Source organism: Panthera pardus, unplaced genomic scaffold, assembly GCF_024362965.1.
Source record: "Panthera pardus isolate Hobbes unplaced genomic scaffold, ASM2436296v1 HiC_scaffold_10, whole genome shotgun sequence".
NCBI classification, from domain to species: domain Eukaryota; kingdom Metazoa; phylum Chordata; class Mammalia; order Carnivora; family Felidae; genus Panthera; species Panthera pardus.
The window spans coordinates 23,520,181-23,538,325 of record NW_026526655.1 but is presented as its reverse complement, the minus strand read 5'-3'; the positions used below and the strand labels follow the sequence as shown (position 1 = coordinate 23,538,325).

The window sequence follows — 18,145 nt, the reverse complement described above, 5'->3', positions numbered from 1 at the left end:
GAGCCTGGAGCCTGCTTCTGATTCTGGGTCCCTCTCTCACTCTGCCCCTCCGCCACTTGTGCTCTAAGAATAAATGAAACATTAAAAAAAATTAAAAGAACACTTTGGTATTATTTCAATATTACTAGTACAATACTTTAAAAAACACATGTATCATTATGACTTTGGCTTTCATATTTTGATTAAAATTGTATTTATCATTGCAAGACAGTATAGATACTAAGAATAAGTTGTGTTATCTTGTAGTTGTTCCTAACCGTGAAAAAGAAAATGCACTGGAAGGTCCTACTCAGAAAGGTCTTCGTGAAGCCAGGGAGAAAAACAAAAGTAACACAAAGATAAAAGATAATACAAAGGTATGGCTTTTTGTTGTTATTTCCATTAAATCATACTTCACTCTCAGATCTTCAGATCCATGAACTCATATGGTATTATTATTTTACTGGAAGAGGAATTTAGAGGTTATGTATATCAAGCCCCAAAGTTCTTAAATGTTACTAATATGTGAGGGACATATGCTTACTGGTGGCAGAGACAACTCAGTGAATGCTGCCACGCACCCCAATATAATCACAGGCATGTGCGCTTACCTAGTCAGTTTTCTGCTTACTCTGTCCAAAGAAATAACTCCCACATAGTCCCTTATTTCTTCCCTAATAGTATAACTTTAAACTTTACTTAGTCTTCTTTAAAAGTAGAATGTAAAGAATTATGCCCCATTTAGAAATCTCCTTAGATCTGAGTGCCTTTGCTTTGCAATTGGGCTGATAGTGAAAAACTTCTGTAATGATTGAAGAAAAATGGCACTTGTCAGGATGAGCACTGGGTGTTATGGGTAAGTGGTAAATCACTAAATTCTATTCCTGAAACCATTAGTATGCTGTATGTTCACTAACCTGTATTTAAATTAAAAAAAAAATAATAAATGGAAAAAAGTATCTGGTCAAAGAGATCAAAAATGAGGAAGAGAGAAAAGTACATAAAACCTGTAAGGAGTTTAATTTCTTGTCATGAAAATTGCATGAAATTCTAGCTGACGTAATGAATTTTCTTACAAAGTACATAATTGTTACCTTTGAGTTCTAAAATATATGACAACTTCCCATTGGGATGGACCTTCCCTTTTTGCCACCATAAAGCTTTCCCACTCCTCTACCTGCCTTTGAATCTCTGCCAAATTCAAGCAGTGGTGGTGGATGACTCTCTTGCTGTCGATAAGTAGTTATTCTTCTCATTTGGGTGACCTTTGTTTATCTCTACAGAGATTGTTAGGTCTGGGTTCATATAAAGCACCTGAATAAAGAAAAATAAATTAGGATTAAGGATTTTCAGTATGATGGTGGTGCTTGTCATCAGGAACATTTACGTCTTTTTTTTCCTTTCATTTATTTTTTAAATTTACATCCGAGTTAGTTAGCATATAGTGCAATAATGCTTCCAGTACAATCCAGTGATTCATCCCCTACATATAACAGACACCCAGTGCTCATCTCAACAAGTGTCCTCCTTAATGCTCTTGCCTTAATTTAGCCCATCCCCAAACCCACAACCTCTCCAGCAACCGTCAGTTTGTCCTCTATATTTAGAGTCTCTTATGTTTTGTCCCCCTCCCTGTTTTCATATTGTTTCCCTTACCTTATGTTCATCTCTTTTGTATCTTAAATTCCACATATGAGTGAAGTCATATGATATTTGCCTTTCTCTGACTAATTTTTCTTAGCATAATACACTCTAGTTCCATCCATGTAGTTGTAAATGGCAAGGTTTCATTCTTTTTGATTGCCAAGTAATACTCCATTGTATATATATGCACATCTTCTTTATCCATTCATCTATCAGTGGACATTTGGGCTCTTTCCATAATGTGACTATTGTCGAGAGCACTGCTATAAACATTGGGGTGCATATGCCCTTTCAAAACAGTACACTTGTATCCTTTGGATAAATACCTAGTAGTGCAATTGCTGGGTCATAGGGTAGTTCTATTTTTAGTTTTTTGAGGAACCTCCTCAAAAACTCTGTTTTCCAGAGTGACTGCACTTGTTTGCATTCCCACCCACAGTGCAAAGGGTTCCCCTTTCTCCACATCTTCGCCAACATCTGTTGTTAATGTTAGTCATTCTGACAGGTGTGAGGTGCTATCTCATTGTGGTTTTGATTTGTATTTCCCTGATGATGAGTGATGTTGAGCGTTTTTTCATGTGTCTGTTAGCATGTGGATGTCTTCTTTGGAGAAGTGTCTACTCATGTCTCTTGCCCATTTCTTCAGTGGATTATTTGTTTTTTGAGTGTTGAGTTTGATAAGTTCTCTATAGATTTTGGATATTAACCCTTTATCTGATATGTCATTTGCAAATATTTTCTCCCATTCCTTTGGTTTCCTTTTTTTTTTTTTTTTTTTTTTTTTTTTTTGCTGGTTAGTTTTGCTGATTGTTTCCTTAGCTGTGTAGAAGCTTTTTATCTTGATGAAGTCCCAATAGTTTATTTTTGCTTTTGTTTCCCTTGCCTCTGGAGACATGTTGAGTAAGAAGTTGCTGTGGCTGAGGTCAAAGAGGTTTTTGCCTGCTTTCTTTAGGATTTTGATGGCTTTCTGTATTACATTTAGATCTTTCATCCATTTTGAGTTTATTTTTGTGTATGGTGTAAGAAAGTGGTCCAGGTACATTTTTCTGCATGTTGCTGTCCAGTTTTCCCAGAACCATTTGCTGAAGAGACTGTCTTTATTCCATTGGATATTCTTGCCTACTTTGTCAAAGATTAGTTGGCCTTACGTTTCTGGGTCCATTTCTAGATTCTCTATTCTGTTCCATTGATCTAAGTATCTATGCCAGTACCGTACTTTCTTGATGATTACAGCTTTGTAATACAGCTTGAAGTCCAAGATTGTGATGCCTCCAGCTTTGGTTTTCTTTTTCAGGATAGCTTTAGCTATTTGGGGGTATTTTCTGGTTCCATACAAATTTTAGGATTGTTTATTCTAGCTCTGTGAAGAATGCTGGTGATATTCTGATAGAGGTTGCATTAAATATATCGATTGCTTTGGGTAGTATTGACATTTTAACAGTATTTATTCTTCCAATTCATGAGAATGGAATATTTTTCCTTTTTTGTGTGTGTGTCTTCAGTTTCTTTCATAGGCTTTCTTTAGTCTTCAGTGTATAGATTTGTCACCTCTTTAATTAGGTTTATTCCTAGTTATTTTATGGTTTTTGGTGCAATTGTAAATGGGATCTATTCCTTGATTTCTCTTTCTGTTGCTTCATTATTGGTGTATAGAAGTGCAACTGATTTCTGTGCATTGATTTTATATCCTGTGACTTTGCTGAATTCATGGATAAGGGAACATTTTCTTTTTAAAAAAATTTTTTTTAATGTTTATTTATTTCTGAGACACAGAGAAACAGAGCATGAGTGGGGAGGGGCAGAGAGAGGGAGACAGAGAATCGGAAGCAGGCTCCAGGATCTGAGCTGTCAGCACAGAGCCTGACACGGGGCTCAAACTCACAAACCATGAGGTCATGACCTGAGCCGAAGTCAGTCGCTCAACTGACTGAGCCACCCAGTGCCCCAACATTTTCATCTTCTAATGGCATAGGCATTCTCTTTAAGGTAGTAGTTATACTTAAAAATGATTTGTTGATTCATTCACTAAGTGCTTATGGCTTGTAAGACTATATTAGCAGGGTTGACTTTTTGTATGAGAAAAAGCTACTAAAATATAGTACAAATACATTAAATATTTATGCATAGTATATTCTTTTTAAGTGCATTAAAATTTTTAACATAATACCTACAACATGATAGAAAATTTGGGTCTTACAAAAATGCTAAAGTGCAAAATAAAGTGAATTCCTTTTTACTAGTATTTCTCTTAATTTTTTCCCTATAAGTTTGTACCCTTTCTTTGATCAACATCTCCCCAATATCCCTACCTCCAGCCCCAAAGACCATTCTACTCTTTGCTTCTATGAGTTTTTTATTTTTTAGATTCACACATATAAATTATATCATACAGTATTTTTTTTCTGTCTGATTTATTTCACTTAGCATGATTTTCTCAAGACCCATCTATGTTGTGACAAATGGCAGAGTGTCCTCCTCTCTTATATCTGAATGCTAACCCATGCGTGTGTGTGTGAGTGTGTGGGTGTGTGTGTACACCACATCTTGTTTATTCATTAATCTATTGACAGAGGCCTAGGTTGTTTTCATACCTTACCTATTATGAAAAATGCTGTAATGAACAGGGAGTGCAGATATCTTTTCAAGATCTTGTTTTCATTTCCTTTTGGTATATGTCAGAAGTAGAGTTGTTGCTTCATATGGTAGTTCTATTTTTATTTTATTTTAAAAATTTTTATGTTTATTTCTGACACAGAGAGAGACAGAGCATGAGTGGGGGAGGGGCAGAGAGAGAGGGAGACACAGAAGCAGATGCAGGTTCCAGGCTCTGAGCTGTCAGCACAGAGCCCGATGTGGGGCTCGAATTCACAAACCATGAGATCATGACCTGGGCCAAGGTTGGTCACTTAACCGACTGAGCCACCCAGGCGCCCCTATTTGTATTTTTTTGAAGAAATTTTCATCCTATTTTTCATAGTGGCTGCACCAGTTTACATTCTCATTCACAGTGCACAAGTGTTCCCTTTTCTCCAAAGCCTTACTAACAATTATTATCTGTTGTCTTCTTGGTGATAGCCATTGTAACAAGTAGGAGATGGTATTGCATTGTGGTTTTGATCTCCATTTTCCTGTTGATTAATGATGTTGAGAATCTTTTCATGTACCTGTTGGCTATTTGTATGTGTTCTTTAGAAAAATATATATTCCATACATTTGCCCACGTTTTAATTGAGTTATTTATTTATTTTCGTAACTGAGCTGTATGAGTTCTTCATATATTTAAATATTTACCCTTTATCAGATATGTGGCTTGTGAATATTTTCTTCCATTCCACAGGTTGCCTTTTCATTTTGTTGATTGTATTTTGCTGTTCAGAGGCTTTTTAATGTAGTCTCACTTGATTTTGCTTTTGTTTCTTGTGCTTTTGATGTCATATCCAAAAAAATCATTGGCAAGACCAATGTTAAGAAGCTTTTTCTTATGTTTTCTCTGGGAGTTTCATGGTTTCAGGTCTGAAGTTTAATCAATTTTGAGTTAGTTTTTATGAATAGTGTCAGATGAGTATACAGTTTCATTTCCTGTATGTGGTTATCCAGTTTTCCTAAAACCATTTATTAAAGAGACTTTTTTTCCCCATTGAATATTCTTGGGTTCCTTATAAAATGCTAGTTGATTGCATATATGGGAGTTTATTTCTAGGCTCTCTATTCTGTTCCTTTAGTCTATGTGTCTATTTTTATGTCAGTACTATACTGTTTTGATTACTGTAGCTTTGTAGTATGCTTTGAAATCAAAAGTGTGATACCTTCAGCTTTGTTCTTTTATTCTTGGGATTGCTGTGGCTATTTGCATCATTGCAGTTTTATACAAATTTTAGGATTTTTTTCCTATTTCTGTGAAAAATGCTGTTAGAATTTTGATAGAGGTTATATTGAATCTATAGATGGCTTTGGGTAGTATGGGCATTTTAACAATATTAATTCTTCTCAGTACTTGGGAACAGAATATCTGTGTCTTCCTTAGTTTCTTTCATCAATGTTTTGTAGTTTTTCATTGTACAGATCTTTCACTTCCTTGATTAAATTTATTCCTAAGTATTTTATTTTTTGTTATGCTATTGTGAATGGGATTGCATTCTTTATTTCTTTTTTATTCATTTTATTGTTTGTGTATAGAGACACAATTGACTTTTTGTATTTTGATTTTATATTGTGAATCTTTACTGAACTTGTTGATTAGTTCTAACAGTGTTTTTCATTGAGTCTTTTGGGTTTATATATAAATAAGATCATTTCACCTGCAAATAAGGTAATTTTATTTTTTTTTCCTATTTGGATGCTTTTCAGTTCTCATTGACTTTTGGCTTTGGGGGCAATGTCATCTTTTCAATATGAAAGAAAGGAGCAAGTTCAACACAAAAATAGAGATTTGAATTGCAGAATAGGATTAAACCAAGGGCTGGTTGTGGGGGGGAGGCAAAAACAAAAGGAAGAAATGAGATGTTGCCAAGACACAGAGGGTCTCTTGTCTCTTTACCTTTAGTAAATGAGTCAAATATTTAGATGGCAGTACACATCTTTTTTTTTTTTAAGGTTTATTTCTTTTGAGAAAGACAGAGAGAATACAAGTGGGGGGGGGCAGAGAGAGAAAGAGACAGAAAATCTCAAGTAGGGTTGAGATGCAGAGTTGGAACTCAGGAAACTGTGAAATCATGACCTGAGCTGAAACCAAGAATTGTACGCTTAACCAACTGAGCCACTCAGGCGCCCCACATATATATACAGCAGGGCTAGTATTCTGGGGGAAGTAAGAAAAGTTCAGGATGTGGAAGGACTTTCTAGAAGCTTGGGGACTAAGGCTAGTCTCTTTCCACTCTTGACCCCCTTCTCTGATCAGTGAAATAAGGAATCCATTTGGTGCTTTTTATTTCTTGATCTTGCCTGATTGCTCTAGCTAGGACCACCAGTACTATGTTGAATAAGAGTGATGAGAGTGGGCAGCCTTGCCTGGTTCCTGATATTAGAAGAAAACCTTCAACCTTTCACAATTTAGTCTGATGTTAGCTATGGGTTTCTGTATATGGCTTTTATTATGTTGAGGTATATTTTTTCTCTACCCAATTTATTGATTTTTTTTATGAAAGGATGTTGAGGCTTGTTAAGTGCTTTTCTTACATCTTTTGAGATCATCATATGATTTTTATCCTTCATTCTTTTTTTATGTTTCTTTTCTTTCTATAATTTATTTATTTTTTATAATTTATATCCAAGTTAGCACATGGTACAACAATGATTTCAGGATGAGATTCCTTAAGCCTCTTACCCATTTAGCCCATCCCCTGTCCCACAAGCCCTCCAACAACCCTCTGTTTGTTCTCTGTATTTAAGAGTCTCTTATGTTTTGCCTCCCTCTCTGATTTTATATTATTTTTTCTTCCCTTTTGTTCATCTGTTTTATATCTTAAAGTCCTCATATGAGTGAAGTTATATGATTTTTGTCTTTCTCTGACTAATTTTGCTCAGCATAATACCCTCTTGTTCCATCCACATGGTTGCAAATGGCAAGATTTCATTCTTTTTGATTGCTGAGTAATACCCCATTGTATATACATATACCACATCTTCTTTATCCATTCATCCATTGATGGACATTTGGGCTCTTTCCATACTTTGGCTATTGTTGATAGTGCTGCTATAAACATTGGGGTGCATGTGTCCCTTCAAAACAACATACCTGTATCCCTTGGATAAATGCCTAGTAGTGCAATTGCTGGGTCATAGGGTAGTTCTACTTTTAATTTCTTGAGGAAGCTCCATACTGTTTTCCGAGGGGCTGCACCAGTTTGCATTCCCACCAGTAGTGCAAAAGAGATACTCTTTCTCCTCATCCTCACCAACATCTCTTGTTGCCTGAGCTGTTAATGTTAGTCATTCTGACAGGTGTGAAGTGCTATCTCATTGTGGTTTTGATTTGTATTTCCCTGATGATAAATGATGTTGAGCATTTTTTCATGTGTCTGTTAGCCATCTGGATGTCTTCTTTGGAGAGGTGTCTATTCATGTCTTTTGCCCATTTCTTCAATGGATTATTTGTTTTTTGGGTGTTGAGTTTGATAAGTTCTCTATAGATTTTGGATATTAACCCTTTATCTGATATGTCACTTGCAAATATTTTCTCCCATTCCTTTGGTTTCCTTTTAGTTTTGCTGATTGCTTCCTTTGCTGTGAAGAAGCTTATTATTTTGATGAGGTCCTAATAGTTCATTTTGGCTTTGGTTTCCCTTGCCTCCGGAGATGTGTTGAGTAAGAGGTTGCTGTGACTGAGGGCAAAGAGGTTTTTGCCTGCTTTCTCCTTGAGGATTTTGATGGTTTCCTGTCTTACATTTAGGTCTTTCATCCATTTTGAATTTACTTTTGTGTACAGTGTAAGAAAGTTTTCCAGGGTTCATTCTTCTGCATGTTACTGTCCAGTTTTCCCAGCACCATTTGCTGAAGAGACTTTCTTTATTCCATTGGGTATCTTTCCTGCTTTGTCAAAGATTAGCTGGCCATATGTTTGTGGGTCCATTTCTGAGTTCTCTATTCTGTTCCATTGATCTGAGTGTCTGTTTTTGTGCCATACTGTCTTGATGATTACAGCTTTGTAATAAATCTTGAAATCTGGGATTGTGTTGCTTCCAGCTTTGGTTTTCTTTTGCAAGATTGCTTTGGCTATTCAGGGTCTTTTCTGGTTTCATACAAATTTTAAGATTATTTGTTCTAGCTCTGTGAAGAATGCTGGTATTATTTTGGTAGGTATTGCATTGTATACGTAGATTGCTTTGGGTAGTATTGACATTTTAATAGTATTTTTTCTTCCTATCCAGGAGCATAGACTATTTTTCCATTTTTTTGTGTCTTCAATTTCTTTCATAAGCTTTCTATAGTTTTCAGTATATAGATTTTTTACCTCTTTGGTTTGATTTATTCCTAGGTATTTTATGGTTTTTGGTGCAATTATAAATGGGATCTATTTCTTGATTTCTCTTTCTGTTGCTTCATTATTGGTGTATAGGAATGCAACCAATTTCTATGCATTGATTTTATATCCTGCAACTTTGCTGAATTCATGGATCAGTTCCAGCAGTTTTTTGGTGGAATCTTTTGGGTTTTCCATATAGAGTATCATGTCATCTACAAAGAGTGTAAGTTTGACCTCCTCTTGGCTGATTTGGATACCTTTTATTTCTTTGTGTTGTCTGATTGCTGAGGCTAAGACTTCCAATACTATGTTGAATAACAGTGGTGAGGGTGGACATCCCTGTTTTGTTCCTGACCGTAAGGGGAAATCTCTCAGTTTTTCCCCATTGAGGATGATATTAGCGGTGGGTCTTTCATATATGGCTTTTATGATCTCGAGGTATGATCCTTCTATCCCTACTTTCTTGAGGGATTTTTATCAAGAAAAAGTGCTGTATTTTGCCAAAATACTTTCTCTGAATCTATTGAGAGGATCATGTGGTTCTTGTCCTTTTTTTATTGATGCAATGTATCACATTGATTATTTTGCAGATATTGAACCAGACCTGTATCCCAAGTATAAATCCCACTTGGTCACGGTGAATAATTTTTTTAATGTATTGTTGGATCTTGTTGGCTAGTATCTTGTTGAGGATTTTTGTGTCCATGTTCATCAGTGAAATTGGTCTATAGTTCTCCTTTTTGTGGGATCTCTGTCTGGTTTTGGAATCAAGGTAATGCTGGCTTCATAGAGTTTGGAATTTTTCCTTCCATTTCGATGTTTTGGTACAGCTTCAAGAGAATAGGTGTTAAATCTTCTTTAAATGTTTGGTAGAATTCCTCTGGAAAGCCATCTGGTCCTGGACTCTTGTTTTTGGGGAGATTTTTGATTACTACCTCGATTTCTTTACTAGTTATGGATCTGTTCAAATTTTCTATTTCTTCCTGTTTCAGTTTTGGTAGTTTATATGTTCCTAGGAATTTGTCCATTTCTTCCAGATTGCCCATTTTATTGGCGTTTAATTGTACATAATATTCTCTTATTATTATTTGTATTTTTTCTGTGTTGGTTGTGATCTCTCCTCTTTTATTCTTGATTTTATTTGTTTGTTTGGGTCCTTTCCTTTTGGTTTTTGACCAAACTGGCTAGTGGTTTATCAATTTTATTAATTCTTTCAAAGAACCAGCTTCTGGTTTCATTGATCTGTTCTACTTTTGTTGTTGTTGTTGTTGTTGTTGTTGTTGTTGTTTGTGGGTTTTTTTTTTTTTTTTTTTGGTTTTGATAACATTGATTTCTGCTCTAATCTTTATTATTTCCTATGTTCTGCTGGTTTGGGGTTTTATTTGCTGTTCTTTTTCCAGCTATTTAAGGTGTAAAGTCAGGTTGTATATCTGTGACCTTTCTTCCTTCTTTAGGAAGGCCTGGATTGCTATATACTTCCTCTTATGACCACCTTTGCTCCATCCCAGAGGTTTTGGGTTGTGGTGTTATTATTTTCACTAGCTTCTATGTACTTTTTAATTTCCTCCTTAACTTTTTGGTTAGACTTTTCATTCTTTAGTAGAATGGTTTAGTCTCTAAGTATTTGTTATCTTTCCATATTTTTGTCTTGCGGTTGATTTCAAGTTTCATAGCATTGTGGTCTGAAAATATTCATGGTATGATCTCGATCTTTTTGTACTTGTTGAAGGTTGATTTCTGTCGCAGTATGTGATCTATTCTGGAGAGCATTTCATGTGCACTGGAGAAGAATGTGTATTCCACTACTTTAGGATGAAATGTTCTGAATATATCTTTTAAGTCCATCTGGTCCAATGTGTCATTCTAAGCCATTGTTTCCTTGTTGATTTTCTGTTTAGATGATCTGTCCATTGTTGTAAGTGGGGTGTTGAAGTCCCCTACTAATATGGTATTATTATCAATGAGTTTCTTTATGCTTGTGATTAATTTGTTTATACATTTGTGTGCTTTCACATTTAGAGCATAAATGTTTACAATTGTTAGATCTTCTTCGTGGATAGACCCCTTAATTATGATATGATTCCAGTCTCCATCTCTTGTTACAGTTTTTAAAGTCTACATTGTTTGATATAAGTGTGGCTACTCTGGCTTTCTTTTGGTGACCATTAGCTTGATAGATAGTTCTCCATCCCCTTACTTTCAATCTGAAGGTGTCTTTAGATCTAAAGTGGGTCTCTTGTAAATAGCATATAGATGGATCTTATTTTCTTATCCATTCTGTTACCCTATGTCTTTTGATTGGAGCATTGGGTCCATTGACATTTAGAGTGAGTGGTGAAGGATATGAATTTATCGCCATTATGTTGCTTGTAGAGTTGAAGTTTCTGATGGTGTTCTCTGGTCCTTTCTAGTTATTGTTGCTTTTGGTCTTTTTTTTCCCCATCTTTTCTCCCCTCAGAGAGTCCCCCTTAAAAGTGGTCATGAACTCCTTTAATTTTTGTCTGGGAAGCTTTTAATCTCTCCTTCTATTTTGAATGACTTTCTGGATAAAGAATTCTTGGCTGCATATTTTTCTGATTCAGCACAATGAATATATCCTGACACTCCTTTCTGGCCTGCCAAGTTTCTGTGGATAGGTCTGCTGCAGACCTAATCTGTCTTTCCTTGTAGGTTAAGGACTTTTTTTTTACCTTGCTGTTTTCATGATTCTTTCCTTGCCTGAGTATTTTGTGAATTTGACTGTGATATGCCTTGTTGATTGTCAGTTTTTGTTGAATCTAATAGGAGTCTTCTGTGCTTCCTGGATTTTGATGTCCGTGTCTTTCCCCACGATAGGAAAGTTTTCTGCTATGATTTGCTCACATAACTCTTCCACCCCTTTTTCTGTCTCTTCATCTTCTGGGACCCCTATGATTCTGATGCTGTTCCTTTTTAATAAGTCAATGATTTCTCTAATTCTTAAATTGTGCTCTTTTGCCCTATCTCCCTCTTTTTCTCTGCTTCATTGTTCTCCATAAGTTTGTCTTCTATATCACTGATTCATTCCTCTGCCTCATCCATCCTTGTCGCTGTGGTATCCATTCGAGATTGCAGCTCAGTTATAGCATTTTTTATTTCATACTGACTAGCTTTTATCTCCACAGAAAGGGATTCTAATCTGTTTTCAAACCCAGCTAGTATTCTTATTCTCGTGATTCTAAATTCTGGTTCAGATGTATTGTTTATATCTGTGTTGATTAAATCCCTGGCTGTCATTTCTTCCTGGCCTTTCTTTTGGGGTGAATTCCTTCATTTCATCACTTCAAAGGAAGAAAAGGAATTAATACAGTAAAAGAAAAATTAAAAAACTAAAAACAACACAAAAAATCAAATAAAGGATGCTAGATCCTAGGTGTGTTCTGGTCTGGTTGTTGAAAGGAGCTTGATAGATTAGAGAAAAAAGGGAAAGATAAAAGCAAAAAAAAAAAAAGGAAAATGTTTGAAAATTTGAAAAAATGATTACAATGAAATAGAATAAAATGAAATGATGGAAGTAAAAAAATAGAATTTGAAAAATTTACCAAAAGGTAAAAATAAAGTAGAAAAAAAATAAAAATATTTTTAATAGAAATGGAAAATAAAAATAAACATTTTCTCTTTCTGTATTCAAGAATAAGAAAAGAAAAAAAAACCAGCAAACAGACTGAAGTACGATTGAAATTACATCAATTTCCCCTAGAAGTCGAACTATGAAGCACATTATAGTCTGTAAACTAAGCAGGTGGAGAGACTTATGTTGTTCCTGAAGAGCGATGTTGGCCCATTTGCATGGGGCTTAGTGTAATGGCTCCATTCTCCACTAGATGGTGCTGTTTAGCTTACTGGGGTGAATTGTTGTGGTGTCTGTAGGTGTTTTTGTGCATGCACAGGAAAGGTGAAAATGGCATCACCCAGCTACCCCATCTCTAGTATCAGAACTTTGCTCTCCCTGACCAGCAATCATACACCCCTCCTTTGTCTCCAGATTCTGTACACTCCCTGCTTTTACATCATCCATGGCTAACCCATCAGGTTGCCAAGTGGCACCTCCCTCCTGAGTTTTATCTCATATGCGGCTGTGTTTCCCAACCCCACACTTCTGAACGACTGCAACTTTGACTTGCTTAGACCTTTTGGGGGAGGGTCTCACTGAGCAATTGCCAGGTGCTGGCCCACCCCCAGAAACATTCAGGAGACCATGCTGCTGCTGATGTACAGAGACTGTGGCTAGGTGCCAGCCCACCTCAGAAAAAGTTCATGGAACTGTGTAGCAGCAGCATTTCAGGTATTGTGGAAAATCACAACACACATCGTGCCAGGCTTCTCCCTTAACATCCTTGTTCCAGCACCAGTGAATGTGATTGTTTTCTGGGGTCTACTGGGACCTTTGCCTGTGGGGGCTGCACAGCTTCTACAAAATGTCCTCCTAGCAAGGGAACCACTTCTCCCAAGTGGCCCGAGGACCCCCGAGGACCTCACTCTCTGCTCCTGGGGATTCACCATTCCCACCAGAAGACTGCCAGGTATCAAGCTTTGGAGTTTCAGACTCTGTGCTCCTCCTGTTTATAGAGTCTTGATGGAATTTAAACCCTCTCCTTTCTCCTTTTTCCCTTTTTTGTTCAGTCCCTTATGTGCTCTTTATTTTCTCTCTAGCTGCTTTTGGGCGGGGGTGATGCTTTCTGTACTCTCCCCCAATCTCCGTCCTTTCTCCGCCAGCAAAAACAGCTCCTTGCCCTCTGTGGCTTTCTCCCCCAGTTCACCTCTCTGTGCCATGTACCTGCTGAGTCTCTGGTTCAGGTTGTGCAGATTGTTGTATTGATTCTCAAGTCCGTTTTCTGGGCCAACTGGATGGTTTAGTGTTGATCTGGCTGTATTTCAGGGATGAGAGATGCAAAAAAATCTTCCATGCTGTTCCATCATCTTGGCCCCTCCCTTATCTTTCATTATTTAATTGAATGTTATCATATTTGTTGATTTGCTAATGTTGAACTAGCCTTGCATCTCAGGAATAAATTTCACTTGATCACGGTGTATGATTGTTTTAATGCATTGTTGTGAAGCCAGTTTGCTAGTGTTCTGTTGCAAATATTTGCACCTTTCTTCATCAGGGATATTGATCTATAGTTTTCTTGTAGTACTATATTCTGGTTTTTGTAGCAGGGTAATGTTGGCCTTGAAAGATGAGTTTAGAAGTGCACCATCCTCTTTAATTTTTTGGAAGAGTTTGAGAAGGATTATCATTAATTTTTCTTTAAATATTTGGTAGGATTCATCAATGAAGCTATTTGGTCCTGGCCCTTTCTGTGTTGGGAGGTTTTTGGTTACTGATTCAGTATCCTTAATTGTTATTAGTCTGTTCAGATTTTTCATTTCATGATTTAATCTTGGTAGATGGTATATTTCTTGAAATTTATCTATTCTTCTAAGGTATACACTTTGCATGTAATTGTTCATTGTAGTCTCTATGGTTATATGTATTTCTGTGCTTAGTTGTATCTCTTCTTTCAATTCTGATTTTATATATTCATCATCTCTTTTTTTTGTCTTAGTCTAACTAAAGGTTGGTCAATTTTGTTTGTATTTTGAAAAAAAACACTGTAAATTCTTATCTTTTCCATTGTTTTTATGGTTTCTGTTTCATTTATTTCTTTTCTGATCCTTTTATTTTCTTCCTTCTCCTAATTTTGGTCTTAATTTTTCTTCTTTTTCTAGTTCTTTGAGGTATAAAGTTAGATCGGTAATTTGAGATATTTCTTTTTTCTTAATAAATGCATTTGTCACTATAAACTTCCTCCTAAGAGCAGCTTTTATTAGCATCCTCTAGGTTTGGGTGTATTGTGTTTCAATTTTTGTTTGTTTAAAGATTTTGTTTTATTTCACTTTTGATTTATTTTTCAACCCATTGGTTGTTTAAGGGTGTGTTTAGTTTCTACATGTTTTAAAATTTCTGGCTTTCCTTTTGTTGATTTCTCATTTCATAATATTGTGATCAGAAAATATAGTTGGTATTATTTCAGTCTTTTTAAATTTGCTGACTTGTTTTGTGTCTTACTCTATGATCTATCCTGCAGAATGTTCTTTGTGCATTTGAGAAGAATGTGTTTTGGATGGAATGTCCTCTTTATGTGTTTTAGGTCCATTTGGTCTTACATATAATTCAAGTCTAATGTTTCCCTTTTTATTTTCTGTCTGGATTATCTATCCATTGCTAAAAGTGGGATATTGAAGTCCCTTATTTTATTGTGGTCTATTTGTTCTTCACATCTGTTGATTTTCACTTAATATGTTTAGGTAATTTGATAATGGCTGTGCACATATTTGCAATTGTTAAATCTTGATAAACTGATATCTTTATCACTATATAATGGCCATCTCTACCATTTTTGGCTTAAATTCCATTTTGTCTGATATAAGTGTCTTCTTGCTTTCTTTTGGTTTCTGCTTGCATGTGATATCTTTTCCCATCCTTTTACTCTGAGCCTATGTATTTACTTAAAGTTGAGGTGAGCCTCTTATAGATAGCGTATAGTTTTTTTCTTTATCATTGATCTACTGTGCATCTTCTGATTGGAGAATTCAGTCATTTACTCCATTTACATTTGGAGTAATTATTGGTATGTAAGAACTTACTAATATCTCCTAATTAATTACTTTTTGGCTGTTTTGTAGTTTTATACCTTTTTTCCTTTTCTTGCTGCCTACCTTTGTGAATTGGTGCTGTCCTATGAGGGTATTATCTGATTCCCTTGTCTTTGTCTCTTGTGGATCTGCTATAAGTTTTTGCTTTATGGTTATCATGAGGCTAACATAAAATGTCATATAGGTATAATAGTCCATTATATGTTGATAGAACCTTAACTTCAGGTGCATACAAAACCTTGACCCTTTTACCTCCCACCCCTTTATGTTTTTGATGTCACAATTTATTTCTTTTTTGTGTTGTGTATTTGTTAAGAAATTATAGTAGCTATAGTTACTTTTAATACTCTTTTCCTTTAACTTTTTTAATACAGTTAACTGGTTACTACATCATCATATTACAGAATTAGAATATTCTAAATCTGATTGTATATTTGCCTTTACCAGTGTGTTTTTTCTTTTGAGAAGTTTTTGTGTTACTGATTAGTGTCTTTTTACTTCAGCTTGAAGATCTCCTTTCAGGATTTCTTGTGAACCATGTTATGTGGTGATGAACTCCCTCAGCTTTTACTTGTTTGGAAAAGTATTTCTTCTTCCTTTCTGAAAGATAGCTGGATACAGTGTTTTTGGCTGGCAGGTTTTTTTTTTTTTTTTTGTAGCACTTTAACTGAATAATTCCTCTTTTGATTGTTCTGTAAGATTTCTGCTGAGAAATCCACATATAGCTTAATGGAGGTGCCTTGTAGTCATATTATTTTCTCTTGCTACTTTTAGGATTCTCTGATTTTGATTTTTGACATTTTCATTATAATGTATCTTAGAGAAGACTATTTTGAATTGAAATAGTGGGAGGGTCTATTAGCTCCATGAACTTCGATGTGCATGTTTTTTTTCCCCAGGTTTGGGAAGTTCTCAGGTATTATTTCTTTAAATAAACTTTCTGTCCCCTTCTCCCTCTCTTCTTCTGGAACTCCAATAATTCTGATATTGGTGCTTTTCTTCATGGCATTCAATAAGTCATGTATACTTTCTTCACTCTTACTCATTCTTTTCTCTTTGTTCTTCTCTGACTTGGTTATTTAAAAATTCTTATTCTCTAATTCATTTATTTTTTCTTCTGTTTGATTTATTCTGATGTTGATGTTCTCTGTTGAATTTTTTTTATTTTATTCATTCATTTAATTCTTTAGCTCCAGAATTTCTATTGTTTGTTTGTTTCTATCACTTTGTTAAATTTCTCATTTATGTTTATATATTGGTTTTCTGACTTTTGTTGAATTGTCTTTGTTTTGTGAACTCATTAAGTTTTCTCAAAATAGCTATTTTGAATTCTTTAGGGTGAATTGCAGATCTCAGTATCTTTGGTTTTTGTTACTTGAAGAGTATAGTGCTCTTTTGGTGATGTCACGTTTTCTCGATTCTTCATGTTCCTTGAAGTTTTGCATTGCTGTTTTCACATTTGAAGTAGCAATCACCTCTTTCAGTCTTTGCTAGCTGCCTTCAGGTTAGAGATACTTTTTATTGTATTATTTCAAAATAAGAGGCCTTTGGAGTGTAATCATAAAAGCAACTTTATTTATGTGACCTGAAGTCCTTTAAAACTACTTAGTGGAGGTAATTCTTCTTATCTCTGCGTGAAAATTTAGTGTAGTCTTCATTAGCATTATTAGTTAATTCTGTGTTGACTTTAGGTTGCAAAACATAAGCCTCAAATCAGTAATTAAAGATATGCAGCTTTCCGGGGCACCTGGGTGCCTCGGTTGGGCATCCAACTCTTGATTTCAGCTCATGTCATGATCCCAGGGTTGTGTGATCAACCCCTGGGTTGGGCACTGCACTGAGTGTGGTACCTGCTTAAGAGTCTCTCTTTCTGTTTTTCTCTCTCTCTCATTAAAAGCTTTGTGTAATATCAAAGCTCCACATATAAGTTAAATCATCTTCCAGCTGGCCCTGCTTTGGTCTAGATACTTTCAGAGGGGCACAGATGTGATATTAGTTGTATGTGGTCCTTCCTATTTCTTTCCATTTTCTTTTCCTTTTCTTTTCCAGTTTGTTAACTTGTAAGGTTGAAGTTGAAAGAGGGAGGAACTGTAGAGGAATAGAAAAGTTATTATTTGACTCAATCCACTTTATGATGGCTTCAGGTTCTTTGAATCTGGCATCTATGCAAAGCTGTTGCTCTCATGGGTACTATCATGAATTCTTCCAGCTGCCCTCCCAAGTCCTCTAAGGAACTTCCTTTCTTGAGCCAGTGCTTCTCCTTGGGCCAGCCTCCATATTCCCCCTAGTGGTACACGTTATAGTTTCTTTCTACTTGAGTTCATTTTCCCTATCAGGCTGCCCTTTAGATATTTTAAACAATAATTTTAGGTCAATATTTCTACTAGTATCACATTCTGATCCCTGGGGTTCATTCCTCTGTGATCTGTTGTTATGAGAGCATACAGTGTTTCCCCTTTATGAGCTCTTTACCTTGCTCTTGTGGATTGCACATTTAACACAGATCCATTGTGCATTCCAGCTGCAAAGAACAAACATCTGGCTCCTGGAAGGCCCTGTTAGTGGCCCACACAATGGGTTTGGGACTATGATATTCCTGCCCTGTATCCCTCTTGAAGAGGTAGGACACACATGAGGACTTTCTCTGAAGAAATCCTCCTCACACATCTCTCCATACTCTTAACCATCCTGTATATTTAATGTGTGTAAAAGGTTGAAAAGTGTCAACTGTTTTTAGTTAAATCTTTTAACATTTTTGCAAATGGGCTAATACTTCCATTAGATGATAGAAAGTATAGAATGATGGTGCTTTTATGAAACTTGTAATTTAATATCTCACCATTCTTTTCTATATAATCTTTTAAGTATTTTTATTATTTAAGAGTTGTCAAATTTCAGCTGAAC

At 35.7% G+C, this 18,145-nt stretch overlaps 1 protein-coding gene across 2 annotated transcripts in view; it reads left to right on the top strand.

Annotated features, from left to right (window-relative positions):
- SPAG16 (sperm associated antigen 16) overlaps positions 1–18,145 on the top strand; it is a 1,004,062-nt gene that overhangs the window by 66,446 nt on the left and 919,471 nt on the right. For both annotated transcript variants that reach the window (XM_053905193.1, XM_019446088.2), the window contains one exon: positions 247–356. In XM_053905193.1, coding sequence (XP_053761168.1) covers positions 247–356 — 110 coding nt within the window. The remainder of the gene's footprint in view (positions 1–246; positions 357–18,145) is intronic.